At 41.1% G+C, this 14,546-nt stretch overlaps 2 protein-coding genes across 2 annotated transcripts in view; one reads left to right on the forward strand and one right to left on the reverse strand.

Annotated features, from left to right (window-relative positions):
* The window catches only part of LOC121813178 (kelch repeat and BTB domain-containing protein 12-like), a 36,173-nt gene extending 32,349 nt beyond the window's left edge, over nucleotides 1-3,824 (reverse strand). Inside the window, exons 1-7 of the mRNA XM_042216750.1 lie at nucleotides 2,758-3,824; nucleotides 2,143-2,324; nucleotides 1,910-2,042; nucleotides 1,438-1,671; nucleotides 966-1,324; nucleotides 607-880; nucleotides 5-103 (exon numbers count right to left, since the gene is read on the reverse strand). Coding sequence (XP_042072684.1) covers nucleotides 5-103; nucleotides 607-880; nucleotides 966-1,324; nucleotides 1,438-1,671; nucleotides 1,910-2,042; nucleotides 2,143-2,324; nucleotides 2,758-2,928 — 1,452 coding nt within the window. The 5' untranslated portion in view covers nucleotides 2,929-3,824. The remainder of the gene's footprint in view (nucleotides 1-4; nucleotides 104-606; nucleotides 881-965; nucleotides 1,325-1,437; nucleotides 1,672-1,909; nucleotides 2,043-2,142; nucleotides 2,325-2,757) is intronic.
* A 3,921-nt stretch (nucleotides 3,825-7,745) lies between these two features.
* LOC102299489 (NUAK family SNF1-like kinase 1) lies at nucleotides 7,746-14,461 on the forward strand. Its single transcript, XM_005952010.3, has 3 exons — nucleotides 7,746-9,862; nucleotides 10,336-10,468; nucleotides 10,576-14,461. Exons 1-3 carry the CDS (start codon nucleotides 9,713-9,715, stop codon nucleotides 11,739-11,741), a joined length of 1,449 nt encoding a protein of 482 aa, XP_005952072.1. The 5' UTR covers nucleotides 7,746-9,712; the 3' UTR covers nucleotides 11,742-14,461.
* Nucleotides 14,462-14,546: the final 85 nt, after the last annotated feature.

The raw sequence follows: 14,546 nt of genomic DNA on the forward strand, positions 1-14,546 counted from the left end.
CTACCGAGTACTTCATGCTGGCACACTCTGTCCATCTGTCTTTGCCGGGGTCAAACTGAAGCACACGATTGCTGAGCTTGTCAGGCTCGTCGTCAGGGTGATCCTGAATGGCAGGAAGAGAGATTTAGGCAGAGAGATGAAGAAAAAGATGAGGACATGGGGACATATTGGACAAATGAGAAGCAGAAATATTTCAGTAACTATTTCACGATCTCTATCGTGTGGAATTGTTTTTAAAAAACGAAAATGATTTTAAATAAAAGTACAATACTGATGTTAATGTTCAGGGGAAAAACAACCAGTTTGTGGATTTTATATGGCAAGTTTTTGTAAATTTTTGAGACTTCCACAACTTCAGTATGATTTTTTTTCCCCGTGAAAAACCTAAATAAATTTTACATTACATTTTAAACTAATACCATGTAAAAAAAAAAAAAAAGGCCAGACACAACAAGTATGATAAAAATTCAAACTCACATATACAAATACATTTTTTCTTTTATTTTGTAAGAAGGTTCCATAAATACTCAGTTTAAAAAGATGAATTTTTGGGGCAATTATTTCATGGCTCAGGCTTTAAACGGTTAAGATGGTGAGTCTGGGTACCTGTGGTGTCCACCCCCCCAGCACATAAAGATGCTCCTTCAATGTCACAACAAAGTGACTGGCTAATGGAAGAGGCAGAGGAGCAAAGCTGAGCCAGCTGCCTCCTCTCTTCAGTGACCATCTCTCCATGCTGTCTGTGATGACGTAGTGATTACGCACTTTCATCTGACCACCGATTAAATAGAGGGCATCTCCTATGAGCCCTAAAGCATACATGTCCCTGTAAGCTGCTGAACACAACTTCAGCCAGCTGTTCTCCTCTGAACTGTCATACCTGGAAGATAAACAAGTAGTTCATTTGTTAATTCAGTGTGGTGCCTATTGATAAAAAGATTTCTGATATGCAAAGGGATTAAAACCTGTAGATATCAACCCCCTTCGTTCGATGTTGGTCTTCTGCTTCTACGGTCACCACTATGATGTTTTCTCGGCTCACTGCGCCTGCTGTGATCTGTCCCACTATGCTGCAGCCCCTCAGGGGAGAGGGGATGTAGTAAGTCTTCCTAACATGGGGGTCAAAGCAAAAACTGAGGTCAGCAAGTCCTCCACGCCGCGCAGGGACGCCCTCCTTATTCACACCACCCAAACAGAGGAGCAAATCTGTTGTCTCCATGCCATAGCGAAGAGCTCGGCGAGGAGGAGCTGCGGCCTCGCAGAGACCTGACGTCTGGAGAACAGCATCAATCATCCCAAAGCACTCAGTATCCCGCAGAAGCACCTGAGAGAATCATAAGTATAAGAATGATATATCTATATACTTATCTCAGGACAAATATAAATAGGGAGTCTTGCTCCTTATTATATTTGGACCTCATTCCAATCTCTTCATACCGGGTTTCTCCTCCTTGCTTTACGGAGAAATCCAGGATCCACAAGCTCCAGTCGGACATGCCTGAGCAACTCCACAGCCTGGGCTTCCCTTTCTGAGTCACCCCTGTACTTTTCCACCCAGCGCAGCACCAGCTCCAAAACAACCTCCTCCTGTGATACGTTAAGGTCATCTAAGCCAAGCAGTTCCCCAAGACTTTGAGCATTCAGCTCTAGCACTTCTTCTTCTTCACAAACCTAGTTAAACAAAGATAAAGAAAGACAGTATACTGTAAGTAATGAAGATAAAATAAGAACAACATCGCAAAATGAACAAAAGATATTCAGAGATTTCCTCAGTGTTCAAAAGCTTCACTGAACTTTGATTCTTCTGATAATTTAGGGCAGGCCTAACTTCATTAATCGTAGGTTCGTGAACAATTTTTAAAGACTATGACTGAGGGATTATTTCACATTGGTAATACTTAAACCCTACCTGTGAAAAGTGTTGACAAAGATATCGCAAGGCACAGTCAGCGAGGCTAGTTGCTCCCAAGTTCCTGGCCCAGTGGTACAGACCAACACAGTTTGACGGGTCCATACAGGCCTCCATGTGACTCTGGCACAACCTTACCTCAGTAAAAACAAGGAGAGTACTTCTTAAGCATAAAACTTGCACTTTAACAGGTGACACCTTTACCAATTACCCCTCTGTCAGTTTCACCCCACCTGAAGGCTCCGTCTACATGTAGCAGAAAGGCAGCAACGGCCACTCCCTGGATGTTGTTGTTTGTTAGTGGGAGCTCGCCACAGTATATGTAGTCCAGCAGCAGCCTTAAGCTTTGTGCAGAAGTGTCTCTGAGTGGTATTTCTCCTCCGTGCGTCTCCTTCAGACCACATGTAAACATGGCCTGGACACAATGATTCACCAGAACAGTAAGAAATGATACAACTACAGCCTTGCATCTCATTAATGCATTTGCTTGGAGTAGTTCAGAAAAAAATAATAAAAAATATGGTAACACTTTATAATATGGCCTGCAACGAACGGCTTAATTCCCCTGCAATACAACATGATTTCCAATGTATTTTATTTGAAATTACCGGAAACAAAGAAATAATTATACTGTAAGTAATTTTAGTATTATGTTTATATATTATTTATAATAATAAGTAATATGGAAGTAATTTTATGTAGTGCATAAGTGCTTTTGAGTATTGCATATCTTCAGGTATTTTACAGGAAAATAAAAAGGAAAATAAAAATAATTGCATTGCAAATAATTTAAATAGTGTTCTTCATTTTCCTTCAAGCATACGGTTTATTGTTCCTGACTATTTTACCTGGAAGTAAGGACTGAATGCAGACAGCACCACCTTGTGGCAATGGAAGGGGATCCCTTCAGCTAGCAGCACCACGTCAGTGAGCTCCTTAGTTGTTCTCATCCTCTCTAGCTGCCTTAGCAAAAGTGAGCCATGCTCTGCTTGAGCAGAGTGCAGCACCTCAGCATCCATGGACTCTTGTTTTGAAGAGAGGGGAGTTGTGGAAAATGCATCAGTAATTACAATTAAATAAATCAATAAACAAAATGAGTGAACATCTGTGAAAGTTTGGTCTATGCACACTTGTATGCAGTTTCAACTGCATCTACCTGCTCTTCACTATCGCAGCTTCACTGTTGTCAGTAGGTACTGCATGGAAAGTTTTCTCCCACGTGAGACTGAATGACTATGCACTTTTCCTCCGTGGGTCTGATCCATGCACGGAGCATATTTAGTTCCACTTTTTGTTTATTCACGTTGAGCTAATGAGTACCAAGTGTATTCATTAGCTCAGCCGGGAGTGCTTCGCATGAGTGAGCTAACTCATGCCAGTCACAATGGCCATTATATTATGAACACATGAGCAGTGTGAACTCTGATCATGCTTTTAAGTGTGAACAGCGGTTCAAATGAGCACATCTTTCTTTTGTTTTTATAAATTACGTTGACATGTACACCAATCATGTTAAAGAGTCTGCCTTAACTAATGCGACATTTAATATACTTCATAAAGCTAAATACCATTGACCTGTTTGTAGATTACGTTCTACTACATGTTGACCTGTGGTTCCACCCCTGCAGCTGATAACCACACTCTGTGTGCGTGAGCTACACATAAACAGCCCACAGACACGCACACACGGTTCAGAGAAGCAGAAATAGCATGCATTATATTTGCTAAGCACATGCAGAAAAACAGTTACCATACCAGTGTTGTCCAAAGAACCAAGATTAGAAGTATTAAAATGAGATTACGTCAGTTTTCCTTGCCAAAACTACAACACAGGCTGGGCTGTTTGTGTCAAGTTTTTGTTTGCTGCCAGTTCTCTCGTGTTCTGTGCCATTTTGTTTTGGTGAGTGGGGGTCAACAGCATGTTCACTGTCAAAAACGAGTTTAAAATAGACCAGCAAGTGCTGGTGGGGCTGCAGGCCTGTTCAGGTTTCTATACATGACTGAGCAGTCTGTCCTTAAACTCATTCATGCAGCGTTTCACTCTAATTACTTTAATGAAATTGCACATTTTTCCTTAAAATAATTCTAAAGAGAAATCTGCACATTTTAAGAGACCACATGAATAATTAACATGACGTGAACAGGTATGTTTGAAGATAGTTAACTAAAATTAAATTAAAATCTAAAGTTATGTGATTTTTTTTTATAAAATAAAAATAAAAACTAGACTTTGAAAGAAATTAAAACAAATAAATTAAAACTAAGGAGAATATAAAACTAACTATTTGTTAGTTTGGGAAACTCACTGATGAGGCTTTAATGCAGGTGATTGTTGAGGCTTTGGATGTCCACAAGACTGTGAGTCAACTGTTTTCAAAAAGTTCTATTGATTTTTCTGCCACTGCAAAAAAATGATTTGTTAAAATTATGAAATAAGCGATTTTTTTTTTTTTAAAGTGAAATGGTAAGTTATTTTCTCCATTTCCAACAATATCCCCAGAAGTTTCAGTTGGGAAGTCTATAATTTGACGTTTCTGTCACTTAAAGGAGGACTTTTAAAAAATTTTTAAAAAAAGCTGGAGCAGCTTCTCTGGTTACAGATGGTACCTACACCATTTTGGTGCTTTAAATGTTGTTGGGCTCTAAGTTCATAGTAGTGACAGATACTAGAAAAATAAAAAAAAATGGGGAAAAAGGTCTGAGCACATTTGGCTCTCTAGTAAAAACAAAACAAAAACAAAAAACACAGAAAAAAAAACTATATTAAACATTTATACAAAGGCAACATTTCAATCCACAGCTTCTGTTTTTCCTGAAAGTTGTCAAAAAAAAAGAAAGAGTGGACATTTTCTAGAAGGTATAATCAAATCACTGTTGAAAAACATCACAATAACATATCAACAACAAGTCCAGATAAGAAACAGAAACTGGTTTTCAAGGGTGCTTTCCAAAATAATTTAAATGATAACCTTTTCTTGAACTAAAAGAAAATCTGTATCATCCATGTAAGTCTTTATTATCAAAGCATTTTTATTACAAAAATCAAAAATCTATAAAGCAAACAAACAAGCAAACAAAAACATATTCGAAATCTGCTGTTATAAATTATAATGTGAGTGAAGTTGGCCCCCCCACCTTCTTCAAATCCAACAAAAGTGGTATCAAACGTTTGTGCTACGTTTTGCTGGTTTGTGCTGCAAAAATTTTGTTTGTGCTGCTATCATTTTAAAGATATTAATAAAAATTTCTAGAGGTCATCAGAGGTCAACCAGCCCCCCCACATTAATTAAATCAAACAAAATGGGTGTCAATCAACTGTGCTACGTTTGTGCTGGTTTGTGCTGCTAAAATTTTGTTTGCTGCTCTGTTTTAAAGATATTAATGAAAATGTAAAGGTCAAAAGGTCAACCAGCCCCCCCACATTACCCAAATCAAACAAAATTGATGTCAAACGTTTGTGCTACGTTTGTGCTGAAATTTTTGTGCTGCTATCATTTTAAAGATATTAATAAAATTTCTAGAGGTCATCAAAGGTCAACCAGCCCCCCCTATTAATGAAATCAAACAAAATGGTGTCAATCAACTGTGCTACTTTGTGCTGGTTTGTGCTGCTAAAATTTTCGTTTGTGCTGCTTCTGTTTTAAAGATATTAATGAAAATGAAAGGTCAAAAGGTCAACCAGCCCCCCCACATTACCCAAATCAAACAAAATTGATGTCAAACGTTTGTGCTACGTTTGTGCTGTAAAATATTTTGTTTGTGCTACTATCATTTTAAAGATATTAACAAAAATTTCTAGAGGTCATCAGAGGTCAACCAGCCCCCCCATATTAATGGAATCAAACAAAATTGATGTCAAACGTTTGTGCTGGTTTGTGCTGCAAAAATGTTTGTTTGTGCTGCTAACATTTTAAAATTTTAATAAAATAACGTCTTGATGCGTGCTTAATCATCCAGGTAAGTAAATCCCAAAAGGTTGATTCTGTTCATCTGGACATTTTCAGTTGGAGAAACGTTTCGTCACTCATCCAAGTGACTTCTTCAGTCTCAGCTGACTGCAGGTTTCCCCAACCTTATAAACAGTACATTTGCATAGTGAAGGAAACTAGCGCCACTGAATGAACAATGTGCTGGGGGGTTAGTTCCATGATTGTTAGTATGCAAATTCTTATGACCATTGATCAATGACAACTAATCAAAGCCTACTGATCAATGGCCATGAGTACCATTCACAGAAAGTGGGGAATGGCTACAATCACAGCATTGTAGGATGGCAAAAGATGTACCCTTGGGCCCCCCTTCTCGATTCAGAGATGGTCAGCATCCTGACAGCCCAATGGACGAAGCTGTCTCTCAGTCTGCTGGTTCTGGCCCGGAGGCTCTTCAGTATCCTTCCTGATGGCAGCAAACTGAAGACGCTGTTGAAGGGATGAGTGGAGTCACCTGTAATGGAGAGGACCTTCCAGATGAGGCAGGTGCAGTAGATCTCCTGGGGAGGGAGGCAAGAGAGGTCCCCACAATGCTCTCGGCTGCTCTCACTACCCGTTGTCATTTTTTCCTGCAGAACCCAATGCAGGAGTCATACCACACAGTGATGCAGCTGGTGAGGATACTCTCAACTGTGCCTCTGTAAAAGGTGCTCATAATGGGGGTTGAATCTCTTGTGCTTCTCAGTTTGCAGAGGAAGTAGAGTCGCTGTTGGTCTTCTCCACATTCAGGGACAGGTTGTTGTTGCTGTACCACTCTGCCAGATGGTTAACTTCACCCCTGTAGTAGATCTCGTCGTGGGTCAGCAGAGTGAAGAGAAGGGGGCTCAACACACATCCTTGGGGAGCCCCCGTATTCAGTGTTCTTGGGCTGGAGGTGTTGCTGTCGACCCGTACTGTCTGCTGTCTTCCTGTCAAGAAATCTAGCAGCCCGTTATACAGCAAGGTGCTGATCCCCAGCAGATCCAGTTTGTGAATGAGTTGCTGGGGAATGATGGTGTTGAATGCTGAACTGAAGTCTATGAACAGCACTCTGACATATGAGTCTCTAGTGTTCAGATGTGTGAGGGCTGAGTGAGGGGCAGTTGAAATTCCATCATCGGTTGAGCGTTTTGACCGGTATGCGAACTGAAATGGATCCAGGTTGGGGGAAAGCGATAATTTGATTTGATGCATGATGTGAGAGTGAATAATATGTGAGGTGAGTTGACAAGCGCTTTGGGTGCCTAGAAAAGCGTATATAAATCAATCATTATTGATGATTACTAACCGTTCTAAAGCACTTAACTTAATAATGATGGAGGTGAGTTTGACAGGACGGTAGTCCTTAAAGCAGGAGATAGATGACTTCTTGGGTACAGTAATGATGGTGGAGGCTTTGAGGCATGTGGGAACGACGGCCTGACCCTAGTGATGTGTTAAAGATGTCTGTGAAGACATTTGTGAGTTCCACAGCATAGTCCGTCAGTGCTTGTCCAAGGATGTTATCAGGACCTGGAGCTTTGCGTGTACTGATTTTGGCAAGGGATCTCCACACACTGTCTGGGGATTGTGTCACCACGGTCTGTAGAGTGGGCTTGTAGTCTGTGATGGTTTGTATTCCTTGCCACTGCCTCCAAGTATTTCTGCTGTCGCTGAAGCTTTGCTGTAGCTGATGCCACGTGACAGGTTTGCCCTTGCTGTTCTTAGACTCACCTAATTCCCGGCTCTGAAGGCTTGCATTTTTCAACCTTAGGAGCATTTAAACCTGACCTGTGAGCCATGGTTTCTGATTGGCCCGGACAGTGATAGTCCTGGTCTCTGTGACATCATCGATGCATTTTGGGATGTAGGCAGTGACAGGTGTCCCTATCGGCTCTCACGGATGTGAAACCGCATAGGTCTACGTTAGCCTGCGGCGTTAGCTTGGTTAGCCACGTCTCCGTGAAGATAAACAAGCTGCACTCACGGTATAGTCTGTGGTTGTTCAGAGCGCACAGTTCATCAATCTTATTCTGTAACGAGTTCACGTTGCCCATGATCACTGTCGGGATTGATGGTTTGAATCGCCTCCAGTGATCCGCTCTCCTCGCTCCAGCTTTGCAGCCTCTGTAGCTCCTCTTTATCTCAGCCGGGATGTTGTGTCGCATGCTGGTCTGTCCCTTCGTTCTTAGTGCCAGCAGCTCCGCTCTCGAATAGATGAAGGAGCTGGTTTCAGAAGTTTTAAAAAGTGCATTATCCATCTTGTATCGCTATATCTAAGAGGTATAAGTAGAGGAAGGTGAAATAAAGTTTGAAAAGCCTAGTCTAAAAAAGTTAAAGTTAAGAAAAAGGTGCGGTGTTGCAGAGCTACTTGGAAAGGCTGCCATCACTCCAGCGCCATCTTGGACCTTAATACATAATTCATAGTTTCCCATTATCATCTGATCCATGCTACGTGGATTGTTTTGCCGCCTCCAACATAAAATGCAAACACAGTGTACTTTCAGGATATATGTTGGAGCATTTTCTACCCAGAGGAATTTCAATGTGTTGTTGAGCAATGCACAGTGAATGTGAAAAAACACAATGTAAGGCCTTACAAAAGAACCCAGGGAATATTTCTTGCCTTATTTGGGCATTGTTCTCCCTATATCAGAGCTGTGCATGGTCAGCAGGGAATGCCGGGAATTTAGCAACAATCTTGAGGATTCATGCCAGTCAGGGGGTTTACGTATGTGTGCTCTGTCTGTCAAAAGAAAACGCTATGTGCAGACTTCTCTGCGGGTCTTCATTCGCTGCCAACCACATCACCGGAGGTTCACCGCACCGGCCTTTCTCGGCATCTGCTGCAGGAAATGACCGAGGCTCTGTGCAATGCGTTGTTATGTCTGCACAATAGCTGCTTAATGGCATCTGTATGGGGCAGAGAGAGGTGGATATGTGAAATGTTAGGTCATGTCAGGTTTAAAGTAGAATATTAGTCTGTAGAGTGTAACTTTGTGTTTGACTTTGTTTTCGTAAGCATTTGGTAGTCATTCATTCACTCTTCCAGCTTCATGAAGAACTGTCTCACTATAGGCTGAATGCATGCAAACATATGGGAGTCCAAAGAAATGTGCTAATTGCCACTGGATATATATGAACAGTGAGCTGGCTTGCATTTACAGTGTTGTCTTCTTCAATGAGGTCTTTGTTTCCCCGTATCTCTCTACCATGGAAGTGAAGCTGTCATTGTGAATATTTTTAACACCACGAGGCCTGATAGTGAGCCAGCATGCATGTTTATAATCTTCGCAGATAGAGGAGAGACACAGTATGTCTGCGTATGGCTTTCGGAGCCTCGAGTGAGTGATTGTTCCGTTACGTGGGCGTAAGCAGCCTGATGCTTTTGGCCCGCTCCCCTTTTCTTCGCTCACACTTACTCTGGCAAAAGCTCAGCATACCTGCAGTATTTTTGGCTCCTTTAAAAGGAATTGCTTTTGAGTTATTGTGTATTTTCTTTCCCACATGACTAAAAGCTTTCCGTACATAGTCACTGAAAAGGAATTTAGATTGCGTGAGGCCGAGTGCTAAAGTGAATGAAACTCAGTGCAGGATTCAGTGTGAACTGATTAGTTCACTGTGACATAAAGTTTGAGATATCAGTGTTTTGAGTTTGTGGAGAGACATCTGGACTGAGATCTGTTGTCTTGTAATGTGACAGCTGTTAGTTTGTTACGCCATCTATGATTCACAGTGTCACATGAACCTCTTGTGTTTACTTGACACAGAAAATGAGCGCAGACACATCCAGCAGCTGTGAAAGCTTTGAATAGTGTCAGCAGTAGGAAGAAATAAAAATAATTATTAACAAAATATGTTAATTTGCATTCTTTCTTTTTTGCAGCTGGCTGATTTTGGCCTCTCAAATAATTTCCACAAGGACACGCTGCTGCAAACCTACTGTGGAAGTCCGCTCTACGCTGCCCCAGAGATTGTGAAAGGGCTGCCATACCAGGGACCGGAGGTTGGTCAACATGCTGTTAATTCCCAGCATTATGGATGTTAGGTTGTTTTAAAATGTTCACAGAATAATCAGTTTTGTTTACTGCAAGACTGGAGGGCTGCTTTTGGTGAGATTACATCATCATTTAATGTCACCACATGTGGCTGGTTTTCTTTTAAAACAACAGGTTTCTAGTACATTAGCTAATTCTAACAACTTGCATTGTGGGTATTGTAGGCACCAGATGCTGGCATGAAAAAAAGCTCTTTAAAATGTAAAAAAATTATGATGTCGCTGGTTCTGCTGCATTTTGTGTCTTTCATGAATCCAACATTGTTATTTATATTAGTGCAATGCTAAATTACACTAATTTAGCAGTGTAAAATTCATATCTTCTGGATTAGTGTAGCTTTAAACCACAGTACATCTTATTTTGTTCATGAATATGCTTTAAAATAATATAATATTTCATTCTGTATGTGTTTGTGTCTTAGGTGGACTGCTGGGCACTGGGGGTGTTGCTGTATGCCCTTGTTTACAGCAGCATGCCATTCGATGGGGCCAGTCACACAAAACTCACAGAGCAGATCAGCCAAGGTCGCTATCGCAGACCCAACCCCCCCTCTGGTAAAGCTTCATAACTTTATTTTTTATATATATTTTTAAAGCTGTCAAATGGGATCTGGTTTGTCAGCGTAGTGGCCATAAATAACTGTTGACTCTGTCCCCTCCAGATGCCTGTGCTCTCATCGGCTGGTTGCTGACAGTGCGTGTGGATGAGAGAGCCACGATAGAGGACGTGGCTAACCACTGGTGGGTGAACTGGGGATATGAAGAGAGTGTGTGTAACTGCCCTTCATTTCCACACCAAGAGTGCCCCTCCCCGCTGCTGGCTCGCTACATCGACTGGCAGAATCAGGTTGCTGCTGCTAGCAGTTTGACGGTGGATGCAGACTGCCTGTCCTCAGACTCTTCCGGTCTTCCTCAACACACTTCCAACCCCTTTTACTTCAGCTTACCTCTAAAGCACGAATGTGGGGGAGGTGCAAGGGTGCGCGGTGGAATATCGAGTCTTAGGAAGTCTCGCAAGGAGAATGCGATTCCCCAGACTGCACAGGGAGCTTGCAGTGACGTTTGTTTAGCAACTGCTTCTTCCGTGGTGATTTCCTCCACTTCCACTTTTGAAAGAAAAAAGCCCAAAGGTATTCTGAAACACCAGAGAAGTTTAGATTCAGTCTTTCACACCCCTCCCAGGGATAACTCCCCCTCTCAGCTCTGTAACACTGCACCGCAGCCCTGTCGAACACACGGTCTTACTCATGCGTATGTTGACGTCCTATCAACCAGCCTTCTGTCTCCAACTACATTCAGTCAGCCGTCGTCCAAAATGCCCAAGAAAGGGATACTAAAGAACTTGTATGGTGGGGAGTCAGGTTATGGTTCCTCATCAGACAGAAGGGGCTCAGGTGTAGGAAGTACAGACAGTAATGCAGGTCAGTCCTGTTCCCACAAACAACAAACATGTCTCCCAGGAGTTGAAGACAGTCCCACAATGCGCACAGAAGCAGTAAGAAGACGTAAGGGTATTTTGAAACGTAATGGAAAGTTTTCTCGCAGCCTGGATCTTCCTGACAACCACCAGTCTTCTCCCTCTCCAACTCCTGCGATATTCCCAGAGGCTCTGCAGCATCTCCTCCAGACTGCAGGGGATGCTGAGGGCCGTCATAGCCGCCCCTCTAGTGTTGTGAGCGAGGATAGCCTCTTCTCCTCCGATTCCTTTGATCTGCTGGACCTTAGCTCCCAGTCACGTCGCAAGATTTTCTCAAGGGGGGTGCGGCACAGCTCAGAGGACGATTTGGAGCAGCTGAGAGGCGAGGCGGACAGGGTTGTTGGACAATGAAAAACAAAAAAGGAAATGCTGTAATACGAAGCGTATTAGAAACTTTAGTGTGCTGAAAAACTGGGTTTAATTCCAGCTCTTCAGTTCAGTTTTATGTGATAATCAGTGCCTGCGATCTTGAAAAGACTTCATGAACTCTAGAAAGGTTGCATCTCAAGTACACAGACTCTCATGACCATTGCACTGCCGATGTAAAGCACCATGTCTCAGCATATTTGCAGCGATAAATTAAAGTGTAGCCTCTGACTGTTTAACTGTGTTTCTCCAAATGGGACCTGATTTCCAGCAGTTTGCAGAGACAGGACAGAATAGTCTGTTTAATGGACTCGGTCCGACCTCACCTGCACAACAGACTCTCCTTGTAGATTTTTGCAGATTGATGTTGACAACTCTCAAAATCTTTGTCTGAAGGCTGTCATCTGCTAACGTGGTAATCCATGCATCTTTGATTTATCGACAATCATTGTATGAGTAAGTCAAAAAACTTAAAGATATTTCCATCCACCTGCATTTTTTGACCATTTTGGATATAAAATCTGAGGTGTAAGTTCAGAAAAAAAGAAGAAAAAATACTTTTAAAGTTCAAAAAAATTTATGCATTGATAACAGTGAAATGTGGCAAAGTGCAATTGAAACTAGCTTTTTATGCACTAATCGTGCATGAAGCATGTCAGATAGAAGCATACAGTATGTATGTGAGAACTAATGGCGAGGGGGAGCATTAGTTAAATTAATATATGAAACAAATGTAAATATAATTTCATTTTTTCTGCATTCTTTGGCAGTGCTACTAATTTTGCTGGTGATCTTTTGTAATATATAATTTGCACACTGTTGTTCTGCAGTGGTTGTGATAACACCCGGCAATAAATTTAACATCATCAGCTACTTATACTCAAGTATCCACCTTCATGCAGTCACACATACATATGGAAACAGATATGCATAGAAGTTTGCTTTGAGCTTAATGATTTTCTGAAATGTCTTCAAATGTGTGCAGTGTTTGGATGGAAACTAGACTGTAGAAACTTCTGTTATGATGATAAATTCTGCTCAGTTGACCTTTGGGATACTTTGTGGCAGCACTTTATAAACCTTATATAAACATTGCGACATGGCTGTAGCGCACTAAAATGTAGCAGATATCAGGACATTTTAAGTGTTCAGTATTAACCTGTATAATCTGTCAGCAATTCTAATTTCTCATCTGAGAATAAATTGTGTTTATATTCATTATCTGTTCACGCATCATCCTGCTTATGTTTATGCACTGTGGGCTTGCACAAGAGGAGCTATGGTGGTTAACAGACACTTCACATTGGTTAAACCCCACTTGTTAAATGTTTATATTCCGCTTATCTAAAATGCTAAGGAAAGTAATGCCGATGTCAATATTTGTTTTCAAGTATATTTATGCCACACAGTGTTTCACTGTGCACAGTTTGCTTCTTTGCACCAACACACACAGTGTGAATAGCAGATAGATCACATTGCTTTTTACCGTGACACCACCTGTGCTGCTCTGGATGTTTAGGTGATGTATGCAGTAGATGTATGCAATATTAAATCTGTGATTTTCATACTGTGAGAGGAAATACAAAGAATTCTTTAACTTTTTTTTTTTTAAATATTTTTGTTTTTCTGGGTAAAATAAATTATTTGAATCTGAGCAGTTTGCAGTGTCTTTCCTGATGAAACGATAAATAAAATCAGCAGCATGTTGTAAGACGTATTGCATCTTGAACAACCATAGAGTTTGTACTCGAAAGCAGGGATGTTAGTTAGTTAGTTTGATTATTTGTCTGAGTGTGGAAGACAAAAAGATGTCTATTTAGTTACCTTGCTGTCTTCTTCTGTGTTTCTGTCTCCATAAACTCAGCTCCAGTTGGCCACAGATTGTTTTCATAGTTTTTAATGGACTTGGTTATAAAAAGAAGTAGGCACAGTTTCCTTCTTTAAATGCTCTACAAAAAGGAAACATTAACTGTGGAAACAGCAGATTTGAAAAAGCAGGTTTCATTAAACAGTTATTACAATGTTGTGTTTTGAAAGCCTGTCCAATGAGTAAACACTTCCTAGATTGTTGTTTGGAGATTTTCATTTTAAGGATTACATTTTTCTGTATGGATTAAAAAAATGCCAACATCTCCAAAACAACAAAACTCACCAGAAGGCCTTGTTTAGATGTGAAGAAGCCCGGCATGGTCTTTGATAAACATTATTATTTTATACCATTCACTTGCCTGGTTGTAAATTTCTTTAAGTGTTCTCCCCATTTTAGGACACTGTATATAATTTGAATTGATTGATTGGAGAAAAAGTTGGCCAGCAGAGGATGAAATCCAGAGCAAAGGTCAGATGGTGACTTTTCACAACACTCCTCATATCCCGTCAGTCTCATGGGGAGTATTTTGTTACATAAGAACCACCATTTAACTGTGCTGAGCTAATGTTTATGCTGCATGCACAGCGAGTAGATGAGTAAATGGGATACAGCCTTTATCTACACCCAAGAATTCTGGATTCTCAATCATTGCTTAAGATGGGTTGTCATCAAAACTACTGTACTGGGAGGTGATTTGAAGAAATATGTTTAAATCATCAAAACATCCATCTATCCATGTTCTTCTTCTTATCCAACTCAGGGTCAGTAGCACAGCTAGAGGCTCTAGCTTTGAAGTGCAAGTTAACCTAAAATGCTTGTATTAGGAATAGGGATGGGTATCGTTTAGGTTTTATCCGATACCGGTGCCAAACCGGTACTTTTGAAACGGTGCCGGTGCTTAACCCTTTAAGACCTACCAT

This window comes from Haplochromis burtoni, unplaced genomic scaffold, assembly GCF_018398535.1.
Source record: "Haplochromis burtoni strain Fernald_Lab_line unplaced genomic scaffold, NCSU_Asbu1 Contig_1232, whole genome shotgun sequence".
NCBI lineage: Eukaryota > Metazoa > Chordata > Actinopteri > Cichliformes > Cichlidae > Haplochromis > Haplochromis burtoni.

Excerpts from the sequence above, each read along its gene's own strand:
- LOC102299489 (XM_005952010.3), top strand. The coding sequence starts at position 9,713 with ATGTTAATTTGCATTCTTTCTTTTTTGCAGCTGGCTGATTTTGGCCTC. Across the intron at positions 9,863-10,335 it reads TGCCATACCAGGGACCGGAG|GTGGACTGCTGGGCACTGGG; the intron begins GTTGGTCAACAT and ends TTTGTGTCTTAG. Across the intron at positions 10,469-10,575 it reads CAGACCCAACCCCCCCTCTG|ATGCCTGTGCTCTCATCGGC; the intron begins GTAAAGCTTCAT and ends TGTCCCCTCCAG.